The sequence below is a fragment of the Montipora foliosa genome, chromosome 2, assembly GCF_036669935.1.
Source record: "Montipora foliosa isolate CH-2021 chromosome 2, ASM3666993v2, whole genome shotgun sequence".
Taxonomy (NCBI): Eukaryota; Metazoa; Cnidaria; class Anthozoa; order Scleractinia; family Acroporidae; genus Montipora; species Montipora foliosa.
The window spans coordinates 4,246,404-4,268,078 of NC_090870.1; the positions used below are offsets into that span (position 1 = coordinate 4,246,404).

The 21,675-nt window shown below is 41.1% G+C and overlaps 1 protein-coding gene across 1 annotated transcript in view; it reads right to left on the minus strand.

Moving 5' to 3' along the window:
• Positions 1–21,675, minus strand: part of LOC137992128 (protocadherin Fat 4-like) — a 52,762-nt gene that overhangs the window by 18,902 nt on the left and 12,185 nt on the right. The window contains 16 exon segments of the mRNA XM_068837261.1: positions 1–151; positions 1,647–2,232; positions 2,967–3,671; positions 4,144–4,742; positions 5,270–5,506; positions 6,096–7,197; positions 8,967–9,150; positions 9,743–9,978; positions 10,398–10,547; positions 11,480–12,775; positions 13,856–14,275; positions 16,113–16,262; positions 17,139–17,247; positions 18,586–18,782; positions 20,280–20,479; positions 20,744–20,897. The exon segment at positions 1–151 is cut by the window's left edge and continues 57 nt beyond it. Of these exon segments, the coding sequence (XP_068693362.1) occupies positions 1–151; positions 1,647–2,232; positions 2,967–3,671; positions 4,144–4,742; positions 5,270–5,506; positions 6,096–7,197; positions 8,967–9,150; positions 9,743–9,978; positions 10,398–10,547; positions 11,480–12,775; positions 13,856–14,275; positions 16,113–16,262; positions 17,139–17,247; positions 18,586–18,782; positions 20,280–20,479; positions 20,744–20,897 (6,476 nt within the window).

The window sequence follows — 21,675 nt, forward strand, 5'->3', positions numbered from 1 at the left end:
CCGACATCTTGATCAGCAGTTGAGACAGTGCCTATGAATTCCCCTGAAAGACTGTTTTCGGCAACGCTTAGAGGACCCCTGGTCAATATGCCCGTGGGCGGATCATTTCGGTCTGTAACGATTATTGTGAAATTCTTTGTTGTACTGAGACCTGAAAAATAAAATTGCAGTGATATTTTTTCTCGCCGTTCTCAAATTAATGCTACGAGTATTGTACCTACAATCATTGGCAAAAGTAGTTGGAGAAGTTTACGCCAGGACGGACCTGAAAACCGTCACAAACTAAGCATAACTGTCAAATTTCCACTAAGTGCTTCAAAATAGAGAGTCCCCCCTCCCCCTCTAATCAATGTTGAAATAGACTAGGAAAGGTCTGTTCACTATTGGCATCGTTGCTCTGGGAAGGGGGGGAGGGAGGGAGAGGGGAAATCATTCAAACTAAGTAAGAAAACCAGCTAAAAGAGTGAGTTCCTCAAGACTTTCGCCACTGATTGTAGATTGCTCATTCTCAGATTCGCTACGCAATGTTCTTAGACCAGTAACACAATTATGATGCTTTTCGTCACAAATCAGGATCTTGAAGTGACAACCTTGTGTTTTATGGGCAAGGAAGGCTAAGCTGAAGTATAAGGAAAGGTTACATTTATACAAACGTTGGCCGTGTAGCACTTATTTTTTAAACCGTGGCCGTGCAGCACTTTTTTTAATTAAACAGAACTCTCTTCAGTTTAAGCTGAAGTATGGCATTTTCCGTTTCAATGTGTGCTCTATTGTCTTGCTAGTCCGTATTGTAAGATACGGACCCTGTTTTTAACGGAGAAAACGAGGACGTGTAACTTACTGGTACAGACAGAAAAAGCGAGGTTCAAACTGTTACTTAAGGTATTTAATATAGCTCTGCGGTAATCAAGCGCAAGGGAAAGGTGAATAGTTGAAGTCAAGCGGAGCGTTCAACTGCAACAAATGATTGGCACGCGTAAAAATCTGAAAAACGAATAAATCTTATTGGCTTTTTGAAATAGTTACTTGCAAGATACAAAAATGTTTCATCAAATTTAGTGTGCTGCACAGCGAACCGTACTGTACGATTCGGCCCGCCAAACAAATTAGCCAATCGTGGCGTGCGTACTATCTGAGAGATGTAACAAGGTGATTTATTATACAGATACTGATGAAATACCAGGGTTTTTCCTTTTACTACAAAAACGTATCTTCACTGCGCGCAGTGAACATATCATTTTTATCTTTCACATGTGAGAATATGGGTGTCGTCATGGTAACGAATACGATTAACCAATAAAACGCAAGGTTCCTCTTCATTCTAAGATACTTTTGTGTTTTAATATAATTCTTCTCAACTACATTGACATTTTTATTGCAAATTTTACATTATCATGATTTGTTTTTCATAACTTTCATATCTTGTTTCATGTTACACAACATGCGTGTTGTAGCGGTTGGTGACCACTTTTTCGTCATTTCGAAATGAATAAATTTAAATCTGGAAATTTCATCAATATCTATATAATAAAAAGAACATTACATGGCCGCTTGGGGATACGAATTCTATCTTCTCCTATGTCGTATCCCCGCACGGCCATGTAATATTCTCTATTTATTCCACACTCAAGAATTTGTTTACTCACCCTTATTGTCTGTAGACTTGATAGTCAGCAACCACGTCATCTTGGTTTCGTAATCCAAGCTTCTAGTTGTGTTCAGAGCATGACCATCAATAACAAAAGGAATGTTCCCTTTGGAGCCAACAAAACTGTAGGAATATGTCTGCACCACCATCTGTTCATTATCCGGGTCAGCGGTATCCAAAACACCAACAGTAACGATCTCACCATTCTCTGATACCACATTGTTAGACAGCGTGATGTCGTACGGCTTTTCATTAACGTTGTCTATTTTGATTCGCACCGTTTTGTCGATTGACAGAGCAGGTGTTCCATCATCTTGACATTGCAAGTTGACGTAATAACCTCTTCCTTTCTCGTAATTTATATCACCGGCTACGACGAGAGAATTTGTTGTACCATTAATACTAAAGGGCACATTTGCGCCATTAATAATGTTGCAAAAGTGATTCTGCCAGGGTCCCCTGGGTCCTTTGTCATCAGGGTCTACAACTGATATTTTACCAACAAGAGTTCCTCGAGGGCTATTCTCTCGAACACTAGATGGAATCAATAAGATGTTTGTTGGTCTCTCGTTGACATCGCGTACCTAAGGAAAAGAGGAACAGAAAGGACAAGAGAACTCAAGATTAAAAGGCAAGCTTGTACTGAAGCCTTGACGTTTTTCTTAATTTGTCCTAAATTAAGGGTGGACGGTTTGGCATAAAAACTACTCAAGTATGCAATAGTTTGTCATTAGTCTCAAGAATGCTGACTACAGTCCTTTCTTTTAAGAAAGAGAATGTAAAAGTACTTTTAGAGAAGCAAAAGTCTTAAGCTCATCTTTGTCTTCAGAAATTTAATTATGCCATTCTTATATTATGAAATGAAATGTAGAACCCATTGGGAACTCGGAAAAATCCGAGGCACAGATGGGATTCGAACCCACGACCCTCCATGAGCTAGTCGAATGCTATAACTACTGAGCTACTGGAGACTCTATGGTGAGCGAGGGTGAAATCTGGGTCTTTGAGGCATCACGCAGCTACAGAGCCAAATAACCACTGACATTTTTATATTGACAACCTTACATTGTTATTCTAGCTTTTTGATATCTATATTTTTTGGCACTTACAGTTTAGATTTTCTTGTACTTTTAGACTTTTTTCTTACGAGGGCTAAAGGTTTGTTAGTACTTCTGCCCTACTATGTACTACCCTCCTTAAATGAAGCTAAACCAGTTAACTACCAGTGTCTTTCAGTGAACGACTTTCTTCAAGGCTGGCGCATTGGGTTGTATCTGTAAAGCTAGTCTGGGATTAAAGGACAAAGAAGCCAACAAACCTGAATGGTGACATTTTTATCAAAGCTCAGGGTGGGAAATCCACTGTCCGTGGTTCTGACTGAAATAAAGTAAACAGATTTCTTTTCGTAATCTAAATTTGCAGAAAGAGATGTATAAATCTTGCTGTTGCGGAGCACAAATTTCCAGCCACCATTGTCGACTAAGCTGTAGCTGTGTGTCTGATTGGCATCTTCGTCAGCCGTTGCAAGTTCACCTAAAAATCCAAAATTATCGTTTTCGTCGATATAACCTGTTTCTCCACCTGCCAAGGATATGTTGCTCGGCCGGTCGTTTATATCCAATATCGTGACCTTATATGGTCGAACGTGAAATAATCCGTTATTATCAGTCACGCGAACCAAGATATCTTTAGTTGCGCTTGCCTCATAGTCCAGGTCGCCGCTGACCTTTAAAAGCGTAGAACACTTTGTTTTTACGCTTGGAATGTTGGTGAGGTTATGGCACGTGACTGGTGAGTCCACGGTAAACTTGCCAGCGGCATCAACGTCCAAACTGAACGTCAAGTTTTGAACCTCGTCATGATCCAAGGCTTCAATTGTCCCCACCACTGTACCCGCTTGGGAGTTTTCGTTAACTTTTGGTTGTTCATCCAGGAACGTTTGCTGTCCCGACGCTGATGTTAAGCTAATGTTTATTGGAGCTTCATTGATATTTTCCACGACGACGGTAAACGTCTTGTTGAGCTGAGAGACGGAATATAAAATGAATCAGCCGAAATGAAGAAAGACATGTGTCAATCATAATTTCACATCCAATGACTTTGCATCAAACTCCAAATAACAACTAAGATTAATCTTTCCACTTTTAATGTTTTCTTCTTGGGATCAAACTTTTATTGCACTGCAAAGATGAAGTAAAGTTAACAAAACTGCAGCTGTTTGTCCAATAGCCGATTTTATTCCCTAGCTGACATCACAAAATGCTTTGCGTTCCCACTTTTAAAGAAAATCTGCAAAGCAGTCTGTAACGACATTATGCAACGTAGTTGTAGCATCAAAGGACTGTACTACCCATGCCTCTCACTGACTCGGTCGAGAGACAAACGAGTATTAGTCCTTCTGACCTTAAGAAGTTGATCAAAAACGGAAACTAAATGAAAAATGGCAAATTATGATCGCCACGTATATGTGGAGATATTCTTGGACCAAAACCTACCTCCAATGGGACCGTGCCGTTATCCCTCACCATGGCAACGACCGTATGAGCCTTGTTGGTCTCGTAATCTGTTCCTTTAGCTTTAATCAGGTAACCTAACGAATCGACCGCAAAACGCCCGCCATCGTTGTCTACCAAAGAGAACTGAAGCGTTTGGAACGCATCCTCGTCTACAGCGACAAAGCGTCCTATCTTTGACCCGATTGTTGCATTTTCCTTCACTGTATTACTAGACAACTCAAAATCACGTGGTCTGTCGTTGATGTCCTTTAGTGTAATTGACAACCTCGCCTCGCTGCTTAGAGGTGGATTTCCGTTGTCCGTTGCGCGCACGCGCACTGAGTAGTTCTGCTGTTTTTCGTAATTCAACTTGCAGAAGTCTCCGCCATTTTTGAGGCATTTATCGTTTGGTAAAGCAATTTTGAGCTGATTTCCATCTATTTTAAATCTTCCTGCAGCTCCATCTATGAGAGAGTAAACATGGCTTTGTGAATTATCTGGGTCCTCCGAGGATATGATGCCAACCACTGCGTCTTGCGGAGGATTTTCGTCGATAAAGGAGTTTGACAAACTTATGTTGAACGGCTTTTCGTTGACATCTGAAGCAAAAAAGAAGAAGACAAAGACACAATAGAAGCTAAGCTTGCCTTTTAAGTCACTCGCAAAGATACTACTGTAGTAAATTATTAAGATATAGGGTAAAATAATTCTGCACCAGCGAAAAATGGTTTTTGTCACTTAGGGAAAAGATGTGAAGGAAAAAACAAAAGTCAGAACAGACCTCTTGGGCACTTAAGAGCACTTTTTTAAAATCAAAAGGGCAAATAATATGTAGCTCTCTTCCTTGCCACAGTGTTGGGTCTCTTGAAGGACAGCGTGCTAATTTATGGATGCGGGGCGCGGGGCCATTTCGGGCCAACCACACGAATGAAAACAGCTTATTGGTTGCCTCATTCACAAAGTTTACTTGAAAACACCATCATCACGGCCATTCCTAAGTTTGAGACGCAAACAGCCTTAACTAAATGGCAAAGTAAACACCCAGCCGCATCAGAGCTTGGGGCTTGGTTCCCGGCCATCTCAAGTGTTGATGTATGATACCCCTCTGGATCTTAGTTTTCCTTACCTACAACATAGATCTGGAACGACGTAAACAAACTAAGCGGAGGATCCCCACTGTCTACTGATTTAACAGTAATGTTCCATGAATCTTGAGACTCGTGGTCCAGACTTGTAGTTGAATTTAGTGCGCTGCCGTTGATTACAAAAGGAAGACCAGCGGTGTCTCCCATGAGGCTGTACTCAAAGGACTGTCGGTCTCTCGGCTGATTTGTGTTATCAGGGTCGGAGGTAGAGAAAAAACCTGAAGGTAAAATAAAAAGTAATCTTGGTGACTGATCAATTTAACTGATCGTAATCAGGAGCCCATCCTGGAGCGTGCAACTTCCATACAGCGTCTGTGAAACGGCGTTTTCACAAGTAAGTTTATGTTTAGACTAGCCCTTCCCGCGAATTAGGTCAAAAAACAAAGTCAGTTACGGTTCGGTGACCCTATGACGTCAGCTTGATTTTTTGTAATTGGTCATCGGGCTCCTGTGGGAGTCTCATTAGCGGGAAATTCAATCTAAAAATAACCTTACTTGTGAAAACGCCGTTTCACAAGTATAGTTAAGTTGCACGCTCCGGGTGATGGGCTCCTGTCGTAATCCATGAACACAAAGAAAGAAAAGTTAGGTAACAATGTGTCGCGACATTTTTCACCCTATCACAAAGCCCTGTAATACAATGGAAAACTAAGCCATACTCAGTTGTTAAAGTTCTTGTTTTACGACGAACGACAGCTCGGATGAGGTGTTTTTTAATGATAGGATGGCTCCGTTAAGCAATTCGTACTGCCAGTGGCAAAAGCAGCGTGTGTCTTGAATACCTTTTGAATAATACTCTTTACCTACCTATTAATGATGGGATTTGGTTCTCCGCGATGACGTCACCAGATAATGAAATGCCCGTGGGTGCCTCGTTGATGTCATCAATTGAAACATCCAGGATCTTCACTAAAGACATCTGTGGGGAACCACTGTCTGTGCATTTCACTTGCACACTGATAGCTGAAGCCAGTTCGTAATCTAGATTTGCGCTTCCCACTGTGAGCACGTGGGACTGAATCGCAAATTCTCCAACCTGGTTTCCAATCACTTGGCAACTGTGGGTTTGCCAGACACCACGTGACCCATCATTATCCGGGTCACTAATTCTAAGATGACCGATCTGTGTACCGGGTGCGCTGTTTTCTGTGATGTTTGCGGGCGCAAGGCTAATATTCACTGGTGCTTCATTTACATCAAGGACAGTTATTTGGAAATCCTGCGTCACGCTAAGAGAAGGTGATCCACTGTCATTGCTTTGTATTCTAACCTTAAACTGATTTCTAGCTTCGTAATTCAAATTAGCTGAGGAGGAAACATAGAGTTTGTCATTTTGAATCACAAAACGCCCACCGGCATTGTCCAACAGCCTGTACGCATGCGTTTGCGCGGTGTCTGGATCCACGGTCGTTAGTTGTTCTACCAGGGCACCGTTGGAATTTTCAAACACAGATGCAGTGTGACTTCCAGCAAGCGTGATGTTTTCTGGTGGATCGTTTTCATCAATAATGCTTATTATCAATTGTTGAGTCGTTACCAGACCTTTATGATCTGCCACACGCACAGTAACTTGATACGCCTGAGTCGTTTCATAGTCTAGAGCTCCATTTGATTGTAGATCTACTTGACACCGAGTGTTAACCCCTGGCGTACTAATAATTGTCTCGCATGTGGTGTTCCTTCCCAATTTGAACTTTCCTTCGGCGTCGTCGTCGAGTCTGAAAGAGATCGTCTGATTTTTGTCGTGATCTAACGCCACTAGTGTTCCAATCTTTGTTCCGACGATAGAATTTTCGCGGATTTGTGCCTGTCCTGTAGGAAACGCCAGTTGTCCTCCAGCAGATGTGATGTTGATATTTATTGGTGCTTCGTTCACGTCCAAGACTTCAATGGTAAAGGATTTCTCTGCCTGCAGAAATAAAAAGCAATCAGGAAGTAAGTAAATGGTCGCAGTGAGATGCTGTTGTTGCTGCTGTTACTCTGCCGTGGATGTTGAGGTAAAAATGAAGACCACGATAACGTTGATGATGACAATGGCAACAATTATGACGATATTAATAATATAGCTGTCATCATCATCATCCATATACGCCGCCTAATGATAATCTGCATGCTCTAAAAAAGCAGATTAAGAGACAAGCGCGCGGGTTGAAATATTTGCCTTCTTCGATCTGACTCACCGAGGGAGCAGTTGTCGAACGACTACTGCCGACCGATCAGATCCAACGGATACCATTTAATAACATATGAGGTTTGTTGTTCTTGATTGTGGGAGTTGTGATTTATAATGTTTATAACATTTAAAGCCTTTAGTGTCAGTTTATATAAAAAAAAACTATGCATAATTTTGCCTTGCATATTAATAATAAAGAAAGGCATGACTTGTCGAGTGTACTGATTATTTCTGTCCCTTGTAAAATCATTTGTAACCTCGCGCCTCTCGTCTTTTTGTCATGAATCCAATAATAAGATAGAGGATGATCAGATGGCGAAGGAAGGTACTGAGGCGAATAGTTGTTTAAGTATTTACTAGAACAGTGAGATAATATAACACAAAAAGATGATTTGAACTCATTTATTCCTGCCAAGATTACAACATTTTCGGGCGCAAATTCCGCGCGGATCGCTCGGAGGTGAATAGTTGACAATTATCCTGTAAAATCGCGCGGAATATCGTCTGATACTTAGCCGACGAGGCCGTAGGCCGAGTTGGCTAAAATCAGGCGATATTCCGCAAGATTGAGCAGGATAATTGTTTTATTATTCAACACATTGATGGCAAAGCACAATTTTCTACTATTTTCTCCGCGACAAACAAAATTACGTTTATCGTAGGTTATCTGTTGAGTACGCACGACGACCATATTTGGACATTGTCACAATGTGCTGAATAATAACAAAGGATATCCGAAGTTTGAGTAGCCAATCAGAGCGCGCCTTCAACGCTATCCACTGTATTAGTATACACTAAATACGTGTATATGTTACTTCTGTTACCTTCTACGGACATAAATAAATAAATCTTTCGATCGCTCGCCCGATCGTTAGTTCTATCGTTCATTTGTTCGGTTTTATAGTTAACCACGATTTACGGATTGACGTCGATTTCTCCTCACAAATCAAGTTGACCGACATGAAGCTCATCCTGGGAGCAGTGATGGCGCAGTGATGGCGCAGTGATGGCGCAGTGATGGCGCAGTGATGGCGCAGTGATGGCGCAGTGATGGCGCAGTGATGGCGCAGTGATGGCGCAGTGATGGCGCTGTGGTGAGAGCAATCGCCTCCCACCAATGTGGCCCGGGTTCGATTCCCAGATTCGGTGTCATATGTGGGTTGAGTTTGTTGGTTCTCTACTTTGCACCGAGAAGTTTGTCTCCGGGTACTCCGGTTTTCCCCTCCTCAAAAACCAACATTTGATTTAATTTGATTTGAGTTAATTTCATCAGTGTTACCAATTAGTGCTCTAGTGCTAAATCCATTGACACTTAAATAAAGCTATTATTACTATTATGTTCCATATTAAGCCTTTTGATGTTTTGGGGATAAATAAATCTCACACACAGCTACCGGTATGCTAATTACCCTTTCTTGAAAAAATGGAGACTGAATTGCGAAGGGAGCAGCTCTCGCCGTGATGATGACGATGATATTGAATTATATCATTTCTAATTCTCTTACCCCCATGGACGGATTTCCGTTATCCAGCACCTTCGCACTTATCACGTGATAATTTTGGGTTTCATAATCGACATCCTTGGCTTTGAACAGCCTCCCCTGGGAATCTACCCTGAAACGCCCGCTGTCATCGTTGGTCAGTGAATACGTCAAGGATTGGCCAGCATCTTCGTCACGTGCAGAAAAGCTAAAAAAAGCGAAACAAGTATTATATGAATTACAATGAATTGCTTAACGGTTTGATTACGTATTCTCAAACCTAAATAACATACTTAGACAATTCTCTCCGAAATGTTTACTATGTCAATCATAAACATGTGATCTCTAAAGTTTAGCTCTCGAACAACTGTTTATTTTTCACTGTCACCAATAATATTTGCCGCGCCAGTTGGCTGACTGGAGAAGCCTGCCTCCAAAGTGTGTTCCCAACCTCAGTAAACGTGGGATGTAACACCTCGACTCGTTCCTCTTCAGTGATTTAATAGCAGCGAAAAACGAAAGGGGCAATAAAATTCGCAATGTACATGATGGTTTCCTTCAATGTGCTTGGTGTTAGAACAAAAAGCAAGCGGCTGACTCGTGCTGCTTTCATTTCGCTTAACCAAGAAATTATCTGTATACATTTTAAAGTTCAAAGATTGATACCGTCGTATATAATGACCCACAGATGAGAGGAAAAGGGAGACACAAATCGTAATGATACAAAACGGCGAAGAACGTTCTTTTCCTCCAATTTTAGGACCCTCTAATTGAGAACAATTCCGAAATGCCCTACTCACCGGCCAAACGGAGAAGTAGTTGTCGCATTTTCTTTTACTTGATTATTGGACAGTTGCAAATCACGTGGTTTGTCATTGATATCACGCAAATCAATCCTGAGGTCTTTTTCAAAAGACAGTTGCGGTGTTCCATCATCTGTTGTTTTCACCCTAATCACGTGACTGCTTTGCATTTCATAGTTCAAACGACAAGAAGGACCACCTTGCTTCAGACACTGCTTGTTGGACACGTCCACCTGGAAAGACACTAGATATTTCAATATTCCAGCTCCTATCAACTCCTTACGTATCCTTTGAAAAGGGTGACGTAGTAAAGAAAATAAAGAGTTTGTCTCTGAATTCACCAACCTCGTTTTAAAGACAATCCAAGGGTGAAGGTTGTCACGGGATTCCCTTGGTTCGGATTCCGACGCTTGGCGATTGGTTTAATACAAATCTCGCACCCCCTATTATCTTGTCAAAGGTAAAAGGGAAACCAACTGTGACTGCTCACACGTGTTTTCGCTCGGTTGCAGAATTTCTTTTCCTTGATAAAGTGTTGGATTTGCAGGAGGTTCAACTTATTTTTCCTTTTACTTAATTTCTCATTCTAAACAGACCAAACAAAATATTGCGTCTCACGTGAAAACCTCTTGCCCACTACATCGATCATTACCTTAATTTTATCGCCGTCTACTTTAAATCTCCCAGACGCACTGTTTAAAAGCTTGAATGTGTGTTTCTGAGACTTGTCTTGATCCAGTGTTGTTAATGATCCAACCAAGGTGTCCACATCACTGTTTTCATTCACAAAAGAACTTGAGAGCTAAAAAGGTAGGGAAAAAAATTATAGCTTAAATGCAGAATGAAAGTCATAGTTTCGATTTCTTTTTAGAAGTACTTGGATTTTGCCCTAGAGTCAGTCATTAGCAAATCCGCCTTTTATTCATCTACTGAGCTGAAAACGTTCTGTTTGGGAGGCAAGGTTTGTGCAATGTGTCCACGGGTCCGTTTCTCGAAAGTCCCGAAAACTTTTCGGGCCCGAAAAGTCATTTGTGAAACTGTCAACCGCTTGTTTTGGAAAGCCGATCTTTTAACGTGTTTTTAAGGTAACCAAAAGAAAAAGGCCTGTGAAGTTTGACGACTTAAATCCTCTCCGTTCTTGAGATACAAATGGAATTGTGACACACGAAAACGACCCGTAAAGTTTCGGGACTTTCGAGAAACGGGCCCCAGGTCTCGATTCTCGCTCTCGTTGTCATGTGTGGGCTAGATTTGCTAGCCCTCTTCTCTGCTCAGAGAGATTTTTCTCCGGGTACTTCCATCTTTTCTTTTTTTATTGTAGAGCTCTTCGCTTTGATATAAAAGTTTGGGATTAAAAAAAAAAGCTAAGTGATTGTTGCCGTCTCATATGTTAGAGCTGCGAATACGTATTTGTCAATACCTTCCCATCCTAACGACAGGATTATTGCCACTTAAAACCACATGGCTCCCAAGGGTTCCCGGTAGCTTAATCCAACAAAACGCACTTTACAAGAAATCAGAATACCAGCCTATAGCATATTCACCATTTCAGTAAAAGAGTCCGTTTTTTTCCATTAAGGAAGAAACTCTCAAGGGAATGAGCTTACCTAGCCTGCGAACGCAGACGTATTTCCGGCGGTCGTTTAGAGAAAGGACCGCCGGAAATACGTCTGCGTACGCAGGCTAGAGCTTACCCGACCTATGCAAGGACACCAAGAGACAATTAAATCTTACCAAAATTCCATTAGGAGCGTCATTGGTATCAACAACTTGAATAGTGAAGGTCTGTGTCTTGGACAGCGCAGGTATCCCATTATCTTTCGCAGTCAGACGCACATCCCACTGGGCAGAGTTCTCATAATCAAGAGCTCTTTTAGTGATAATTGTGTCATTTTGTATAGCAAATGGTTGATTTGGATCAGAGGACGAAATTGAAAAAGAAAACGTTTGCACCTGCGTGTTAGCATTGTCTGGGTCGATGACGTGTATCTGCGCTACCAGGGATCCACTTTTCATATTTTCTTTAACCTTATCGTTGGTAAGTGTTATACGTGTTGGTGCCTCGTTAACGTCTAGGACAAGAATCACAAAGGTACTTTCCACCGACAGACCTCCTGGATCGCGACAGAGAACTTTCATGCTAAACGAACTCGCGTCTTCGTAATTTATTTCCGCGTTCCCAACGGTCAGTTGATTGTTGCTTATTGCTACCTTCCCATTGGCCGAGTCAGTTAGAATACACACGTGACTTTGATTTCTGTCAGGATCAGAAACATTCAACTGACCAATCACCGTTCCTGTTGGTCTATTCTCTTCTACCTTTTGATTGGACAACGTTATTCCCGTGGGATTCTCGTTAACGTCTTGTAGCTCAATAACTAATGATACTTGTACCGACAATGGAGGACTGCCATTGTCTGTTGAATTCACTGTAATTTGGTGTCTTGAAGACAATTCGAAATCAAGACTTGCGTTACTGGAAGCGAACAATTTGTCTCCTCGAATCTCAAAATTTGCTCCAGAATTACTGATAATGGCATAAGTAAAATTCTGTCCAAAATCCTCGTCATCCGTTATAAGACTGTCAATTTGAACGTTTTTACTGTTCTCAGGTATGGAGGCTGACATATTTCCATCCAACGTCACATTTGTGGGCGGATCATTTCCGTCAATCACAGTCAAATTAAACTTTTCCGTGCGGAAAAGTCCCTTGTCATCTGTCACACGAATGATGACTTCTAAGCTTGCGGTATCCTCGTAATTGATAGGGCTGCTGACCAATAGTGCAGTGACGCAGCGTGTTCCTTTTGCAAGAGTCTGGCAAGACGCTTTGCTTTTGACCGCAAATTTACCAGCAGCATCATCATCCAAACTAAAAGTTAAATTCTGCACAGCATCAAAGTCTGTTGCTGTAATCGTAGACACGCTAGTTCCAAGCTTCAAGTTTTCTGGCACACTCTCCGAAGAAAGGGCGATAGACACCGGTGCCTCGTTGACGTCGACAACGGAAATAGAAATGTTCTTGTTCATCTGCAAGGAAGAAATAATAATTGGTGGTACGGCCTTATTCTACTTCTATTAAAATAATTAATAGTTTCTTTCCAAAAAAAGGTCGTTTGTTGCAGTTAGGCAGAAACGTACGTTTAGTATTCCAAGGTGCAAAACTAAGCGATACCAATCTAGTTTTGTCATTGCGAATGCCCTTCATTGTAAATTGTAAATTTTTATTATGGAAATCAATAATGGAACCTGGGGTTGTGTATACACTTTTAATAATTGTAGATTTTAAGGAGTGTTTACATCATTTTAAACTTTTGTCTTTTTATATATTTTTATAGTTATTATTATATGTAAATAATCCGTAATTCAGCCGTAAGGCTGCAATGGTTTTATTAATAAAGCTATCTATCTATCTATCTTGCATGTACTTCCAACGTTACAAACACTGGAATAGCTTAAGAAGCTTAGGTACTGACGGCGGTGACACCAACGGCAACGAGTGCTGCACTTGCGGCATATGATTTTAGCTTAAGGTGCGACGACGTCGAAGACAACTACAACGGCACAAAATCTGCAGAGCAAAGCAACAGCGTTGCACGTTCTGCACGTGCATTTTACATTTTGGTACATTTCACCGCCGTCTTCTTCCCAAAAACGACGCGAAGTGACCACATTTGAGATTATGTGGAGGAAGTGACCACACGAAGAGAAACTTTTTTTTCAACACCGTTCATACAAATTTATTCTCCCTCGCTGGCGTTCTTAGCTTGACGTTTCGTAAAACGGCTGCAAAGGAGACTAGAAGAGTGAGTACCCATTTGAACTGGCGAACGACCATGCACTGTGGCGAAATACTTTATTCGCTATTTTCACCAATCCCCTAATACAGTTCATTCTGGGGGGTTGTTTGCATTAAAGCAATGGATATCCAGTTCATTGAAGCATGATGCAGTCCCAAGAGTAAATCACTTGTATTGTTTTTATGTAAGGAAGCCCCCAAAACGTATTGCATTGTGGGATGGGAAAATAGCCAATGAGCTCCCTATAACCGACTTGACGTCATGGGGAACTCACAGCTTTCAAATGCAAATGCTGCAGATATAGACATACCGCTAAAGGTGGGCTTCCGTCGTCCGTCACTCTAGCCACAATAAAATGCACTTTGCTCGTTTCATAGTCTGTTGACTGTGCCTTGTAAAGAGTACCCTTGCTGTCCAAAGAAAATCGACCAGAATCGTCATCAACCAAGGAAAAGGTCAGCCTTTGACCTTTATCCTCGTCGCTGGCGGACAGATTTCCTATCCTGAAGTTGATTGGTGCGTTTTCCGGTACCTTATAATTGGACAATTGAAGGCCTCGAGGTTGATCGTTTCGGTCATTTACATTAATCCTAAATAAGGCCTCAACGTTTTGCGATGGATAACCACTGTCCGTACTCCGGACCCTTATGGTATGAGACGATGCGCTTTCAAAATTAAGCAAACATTGGGAACCACCATTCAGAAGACAATTCGTGTTGGATTTTGCTACCTGTAAGGCAAAAGGATATTGACGTACTTGTTATCAATCATATATACCAACGAAACCACACCGGCTAAAGAAATACCTTTCATGGTATTGCGGGTAATAGAGCGGTTATTGCCCTCTTTCCTGTGCTTCAAAAACCATAGCTATTACTTTGTCCCAGAAAAAAAATTGCTGAATCAGAACGCAAAACAAAGGCAGTCTCTCTTTAGCTCTAAATCGTTGAAACGAATTGACGTAAAGGGACTATCGAACTAATTCTTAGTACGGCGACCTTTCAAAATGGCCGAGTGGTGAGGCTGTAAGCCGCAAATACCATGGGCGCCCACAAAACAAACAGCTACGCGCTGGAAAAACACGTTCGAACAAATCACAACAAGCCAGTTGGGAGTTTCAAGATACGAGTGTGCGCGTCGGGATATTTTATTCATCCTAAAAACAAGCATATAATTGTCTTTTTTAGTTATGGTAAATAGCTGCAAGAATTTGCATGAGAAATCTTTAGACTTTTCTGTTTTTTTAATATATGCTTGCTTTTATCTCGACGCGCTCAAGTTTTTTGAAACTCTGAACTCGCTTATTGGTTTTGCTTTTTGCATGGCAATGCAACTTGAAAACCACAGCAATTCCCCAGAAATAACCTTTCACTCAACCGTTTGAACATCACTAAGCAACCATTCATATGTTGGGTCATTCTGTAGGTACCCGAAAGCATTGTATTTTTGGTCACATGGGATTAGGACTTATTTGGAGTTGCTTTGTTTTCTGTCTTTTGTTTCTTTTGTTTTATGTAATCTGTGCTCCAGTACCTGCAGAAAGAACCCATATGTTGCTAAGACTGAGATGGTCTGGTTTGAGCTGAGGGCTGTGAATAGACCTAATCGGCTAACTCAATGTTGTGCCCAATTCAAATCTCCCGGGGTAAGATTCTGTGTGTATTGTGTTTGCATTAAAATGTAGTATTCATATTTAAATGATTTGGAAATACCTGGAACAAAACGTTTTATTCCCAAAGGATTTGAATTGGGTACAACATTGAGTTAGCCAATTAGGTCTATGAGATAGCACTTCTGCAAACTCGGCCGTTAAATAAAAGTGATCACCTCATATTCTTTTATTGCACTCATGTGATAAGACGACCACGTTGGTGTCAAAATAACAGAAAAATATAGCTTTTTCACCATTCACCATGGCATCCGTGACGTCAGATGCAATCAAAGAATAGGGAGGACTGATGTACATGGTTAGCTGGCACATTGGGAGTATTTGGCAGCAAACCCGTGGCAACATTTCAGTAGTAAAAAGCTTCACAAAATAGCTACATATTGAATAAGCCCCCCCTCCCAAAAAAAAAAATAAAAAATAAAGTAAAGTTTTGCACGCTTTTTACGTTGTGCACGTGCGTCTCAACACGAGAAAGAAAGGGTAACAAATTTAAGGGTTTGTGGAGACCGCACAAAGATAACATTTTCATGCTCTTTCAACTCAACCTCTGTTCATACCAGTTTCATTCTTGGCTAATTAACTTCAGAAGCATAAATTGGCACACTTTTGTCATATCAAAAGGGTGGGAAGAGTAATATAGTGTTGACAGTAACGCAGGTTTATCAGTGTTTTGAGGTGGTTTCCTTATGTTCCAGATTTCCAACATTAGGTTTTGTCGGATTATTTCTCAGCGCACTGATAAAAATAACAAATCAGTTGAACTTCTATTATATTTTTGAAACAACATGAAATCCGCCTGCCGGAGCTTTGTTTTAAGCAACACCTCGAGACATCACACCGAACGACGTAACAATAGCAAGAATTCAAATTGATCACGTCGGAAGATGGTTATTATTACCTTTACATTTTCTCCCTGAATTTTGAATCTGCCGCCTGCGCCATCGAGTAGAGTGTAGGTGTAGGACTGTCCTTTATCTGGGTCAGCGGTGGTGAGTCTACCCACAACTGTGCCTACGTCACTGTTCTCGTTGACCGAGTTTCTTGACAACTGAATGAGAAAGAAAACAGATTGTGGTTTAAATGATTTTTTAATAAGAAAATCTAATTTTTGACCAAAGGTTAAACGTTTCTTTTTCGGACCGTTTAAGCCTAAAACGTGCTTTGTTCAATGTTCATCACTTACAAATCCTGGGAAGCCCATAGGCAGATAGTGGGGGCCTGAGGAAAACCCTGAAGGGCGAAAAAAGGCGAAGCAGCAAAGAAAAGTACAGAAAAGGGAGGCAATGAAGAAAGCATGGAACGGCAAGAAGTAAGAACTAAAACTAATAAGCAAAACAAAGACTTTCCTGACTGACTCTTAGGACCCTTTCCATTTGTCAGAACTCACCGGCCAGACCATTCCCGTAGTAACGAGAATTTTACTTTTAATCAAAACTGTCCGACCAGATCGGTCAAATCCTAAATACCATGCAAGAAAGAGATGGTTTTTCAGAAAAAACTCTTGGGAAAAACCTATTTCATTGTCAAAATGACTGCTCCAGCCATGGCCTGACCGGTCAGTTTTGACAAATGGAAAGCGCCCTTAGCGTAAGTATGTTTGTAGGGTGTTTCAAGTGTTTTGTTTAATCTGAGTCTTAAAGTTCATAAAGAAAGGTTTTTACTGTATATGAAAATAGAGTGTAAAGCTTTTAATGGGAACCTATGTTACTCAGTATTCAGGACTCCATAAAGCCCTTTCGCTGATACTACTGATACTACAGGCAAACCTTCGAGTAAAAGACCTGACCAAAAATCGACTAAAGCCAAGTCTTGCGCGGTCGTGGTAGGGCCGGGCTAGCATCATGAAACTGTTTTCAAGGCAGTAGATTCAAATCTCTCTCGTTCCAAAAAATAGTCCATCTTATCTTCCTGGAGGCATGGTTACCTGAATTGCTGTGGGCTTTTCATTGACATCCGTTACAGAAATGGTAAATGTTTGCTCGCGTTTCATTGGTGGGCTGCCGTTGTCTGTGCTACGTATAACTAAAGTAAATCTGCAAAGAAAGACAATCTTTACTAATGAAAACATACGATAAAGCACCTTGAATGTGTGCAAATTCAACTGGAACACTGTTGATACAAGTCGTGGGTTTCGTCTGTTAATATACCTGGATGCCTTGAGAAGACAATTACCAAATTAATTAATTAATTACCAAATTACTTGACCAATGGATCATCCCAACAACCTTATAATACTCGTCACATTTGTTGGAACAACCATCCTCACTATTAAACCCCCTTTTTCAATATTGATTTCACCACTACTTGCAGTTGCCCGAAAAATGCTCACAGAACATTGAATTGGGGGTGAGGGGGAAACGGGATAAGTTGCGATCTTGAAACACGATGATTCTAGACCATTCGTTTAAGTGCAATGTGACCAAAAATCAATTCTTATTTTTCTTTGGATTTCAAAACTATGTTAACTAAACACTAAGCGACCAAAGCTTTAAGCCTTGATTTCAAAAAGACACCTGTTTATTTTAACCGGAATTTTCCGATTTAATAGTCGGCCATTACTAACTTTAAGTTCTTGAGAGAGCTGGATCGAGGAGAAAATGACGTCAAAGGCACCCCACAATAGACCATTTTACGGTTGTAGCTAAGTTACCTGGTCTAAGAATGGAAACGAGGCTGCCGGTGACCCTGTTTTGATACAAACCTCCGTGCTTTTGTAATGTTAATATGGACTAATTAGAATTACAACAACACAATTTACATGATAAAAGCAGTGGGGGCTGTATCAATGCAAGGTCACCGGCAGCCTCGCAGCCATTCATAGGCGAGGTCGCTGAGCAAAAAACTGTAAAATGGCCTATTGTAGTTTAAGAATGCAATTCGTGTGTACACCGCAGAATTTATATGCAGCACGGGAGTTTTGGGCTTTCAGACTTTTAAACTCGCGCTTTGCGTTTATAATAAGCTGCATTCACACACTGAAATTTCAAGCTAGTGAACCTTTGACGTCTCTTTCCCTGGATCCAACCCTCTGGATAGTCTAATCGGTCAGTTTTGAACGTGAGTAATGGCGGACCGTGAAATCCAAAACTTACACAAAGTAAACGGCCTTTCGATAAAAATCAAAGCTCAAGATTTGCAAGTCAGGTGTTAAGCAAACGCACTTTCAAAATCTGAAGAAAAAAAGGAAGAGATTTTTTTTCATCACAGAGGCACTGTTAAGAGTTCCAACTAAATGTGTCCGGTATTGTAGACTATCAACAGAAACTAGTTTGCTTCTCATCACCCGAACGAGCAATTAAAAAAAAAAACAAAAACAAAAACGAATATACTCCATTGACAACGGCGCAGTGAAGGTAACAGTAGATACTCACTTGTTTGGAGAAGATTCGTAATCAAAGGTGGTCAGTGTTGAAAGATTCGCCCCACGTAGCTCAAACTTGCCTGCTCCACCTCTTACAATGCTGTAGGTGTGCCGGTCATTTGAGTTAGGATCCGTTGAGCTGAATGAACCGATACGAGTGCCCCGTGGCTGGTTTTCTGGAACACTGGCTGAGCCAGACAGATAAATCTGAAGAAAAAAACGTTTTTTTCTGTTGATTGAAAATATCGTTAAATTCGAGAGGGAAAAAGAATTTTGTGCACTGTCAAGAACTCAAAGTTGCTCAAAATGTCCATAAACGTTTTTATTCTCTTACCTGAATCTACAAATCATATTAGGCACGTAAAATACATACTAAACTATGATACTGTACTTTGAAGGAATCGCAAGTTTTTAGTATGCTGTTGAAATCCATACGGGCTGTCCCATTTAATTTTTGGCACACTATTAACTTCAGGCCTCGCCAGTGTTGTCGGTTGTTTACGAGACAGAGAGATTCAGCCAGGTCTCGCGACAACACAACGGCCTTCAATCACTTCAGATGGGTAGTTTCACATTAACAGACAAATCCAACCAATCTAATCCGACTCTTACACACTCACACACACTGTAATTAACATTGAGCTTGCTTATATAGGTTTCGGTCAGTGTCCTAGAGACTTCTACAGTATGACAAAACAATCTAATAATAGCGACTTGTGACCTTAGGGCTAATAATAGAAACTGATAACTCGATCTGCCTTTCTGGAGCGTTCAGAACTAAACAATATTTAACTCTGGAACATTCCAAATACCATAATGGATCGTTCAAATTCCTGCCCCGTCGGGCCAAAATGGTGTTTAAATGCCCTACCCTATCGTCGAATTTGTCTGTCATACCCTACTAACACTCACAAATGCTATATCTCTTCCTTTAAACTCTTCCATCTCGTCCAAACACGTGTTTTAAAGCTGTTAGAGACTTCGGCGCCCGACAAGAAAAAAAAAGGATTTGAAACTCAATTTTGCTCACCCCATGCAGGCACAGGTCCCCGGGCACAGAAGAGGGGGGGGGGGGGGGGGGGGGGAAAGGGGGGGTGTATGGATGTTGAAGTTTCGATTTGATCGGCGCATAACATCGCCCAGCTCGGGTTCTTTTGCTAAACAAATTGAGGGCGCCACAGTGCGTGATGTACATTTAGGAAAGCATCACTTGAGACATGCGGCGGAGAAAATGTGTGGCAAACACTTAAAAAAACAAATAATACAAATACTACTGTTCTTTTACTTAAATCGATTTTTTTTCGCGCGCGTTTGTTGTTTGGGTCATGAATATATTTGGGCACTGAGTCCAATCTCGACTCCAGAGCTCTTCTCTTGACGAAGGGAGAGAAGAGCTCTGGGGAACCCTGAAACAAAGTGTCTTCTCATTGGTTTTCGTAAAGAACAATCAAAAGCGTCTCTAATTGGTGCATTCATGTTAGCACGAGGAGTGAGCAGGCGCCGTAAGGTTCAAATAGCCAATTTTTGGCTATAAGAACCCCACAGGGCATATTCTCCTACATAGAGTTTCCCAGAGCCTTGGGTCGATCCGAGGCTCTGGTGACGAGAATGGCACTGAGTTAAGATCCAGGAAAATAGAATATTTTAGGGGGCACTTTGTCATATCCCTAAACGTTTCCAGCTAGGGGCGATCGGCCATCTAACCTGTGTTGGCGGATCATTGTTCCTTCGACAGTATGACGTAGCATAAGAAGACCATTGGCCTGAAGTCTGACAGGTGACAGTTGAAGCTCCTTTTATAGAATAGTCTTTTGAACAACTCAACGAACACGTGACAGGATAAGTAGTTTTTCCTCCTGGACACACGGCATTGGCGTACTTACACTTGCTGCCGAGTGAAGTACCTGCAAAAAGAAAACAAACAATAAAAAAAACATTTTCTTCATTCTTCAGATTTGGTTTCTATCAAAGTTTACAAGCTACAAGAAGTCTTAAACAGAAAATATTGGTATATTATTGCGCCGACAGAAAAATAACAACGCACGCTATAGTAGCACTCCTCGAACTGCGCCCTTGAAATCCAGTCTTCGGAGTGAAAAAAAAAGAGTTATAAGCGTGGCAAATCAAAGATTTGTAGTGATTAATAATTTGTGTCCCCGTTAACTAACCTGGGGCACAATATGATGGCCTCGGCATTTTGCAATCTTTACCAGTGCAATTCTTTTTGTTTGAAGCAAGGTTAAAACCAGGAAGGCAGGAACAAACGCCATTCGAACACTTTTGTTCACATCCATTGTTGGGTGTTCCACACTGAGAACTTTCCTAGAAAGAATTTCAGGGGAAATATGTGTGTAAAACTGAAAAGTCTATTCGTTCTTATTTACAGATTCATATCCCAGACAGCAAGCCACAATTTAAGCGACAATAACAAAAACGTACTGATTAGTGATGACGACGGTAACAACAACAATAACGATCACGATCACGATCACGACCACGACCACGACCACGATAATGATAATGATAGTGATATTGAAAATTTGAAAGTAAGGATTGTCGCCTCAGTTTGAAAAAAACTGTTCTCGAATGAATGCGGGTCCTCTTTACAATAATTAACAATAATACATAACTGTAGATTACATCAATACAGTTAGGGATACATCAGTGCATACAACTAAAAGGACAACTAAGGCGTTGGGGAAGGAAAAGCCAAAAATCTGGATATGTAATGAGCAACAAAAATAGATTTGCTCGCTCTTCGCGTGCGTTTTACGTTTTCGAGGAAAACGAGCTCGCCTCGAAATCAGGCCCTCTGATTCTTGCGTTTGATCTTCAAGCGCAAACTTTTCTCTTGCCAACTCACAGCGCCATTTAGGCGACTTTACTTACTGCCATCTAGTGTTCAACTATTTTCAGCGTGTTCCTCCTTTCCAAAAGCATACCCTGCTCGCAGAGGCTTTTTCCTTCGTCCCATTTATTTTAGTTGGTCTTTTTACGGATGTCTTTATTGCTGGAATTTTCTTTTGCCGCCAGAAAATGTCTACCACGGCACGAAACGATTTCTTTTTCCGTTGAACATACGCTATAGTTGCCTCCATTT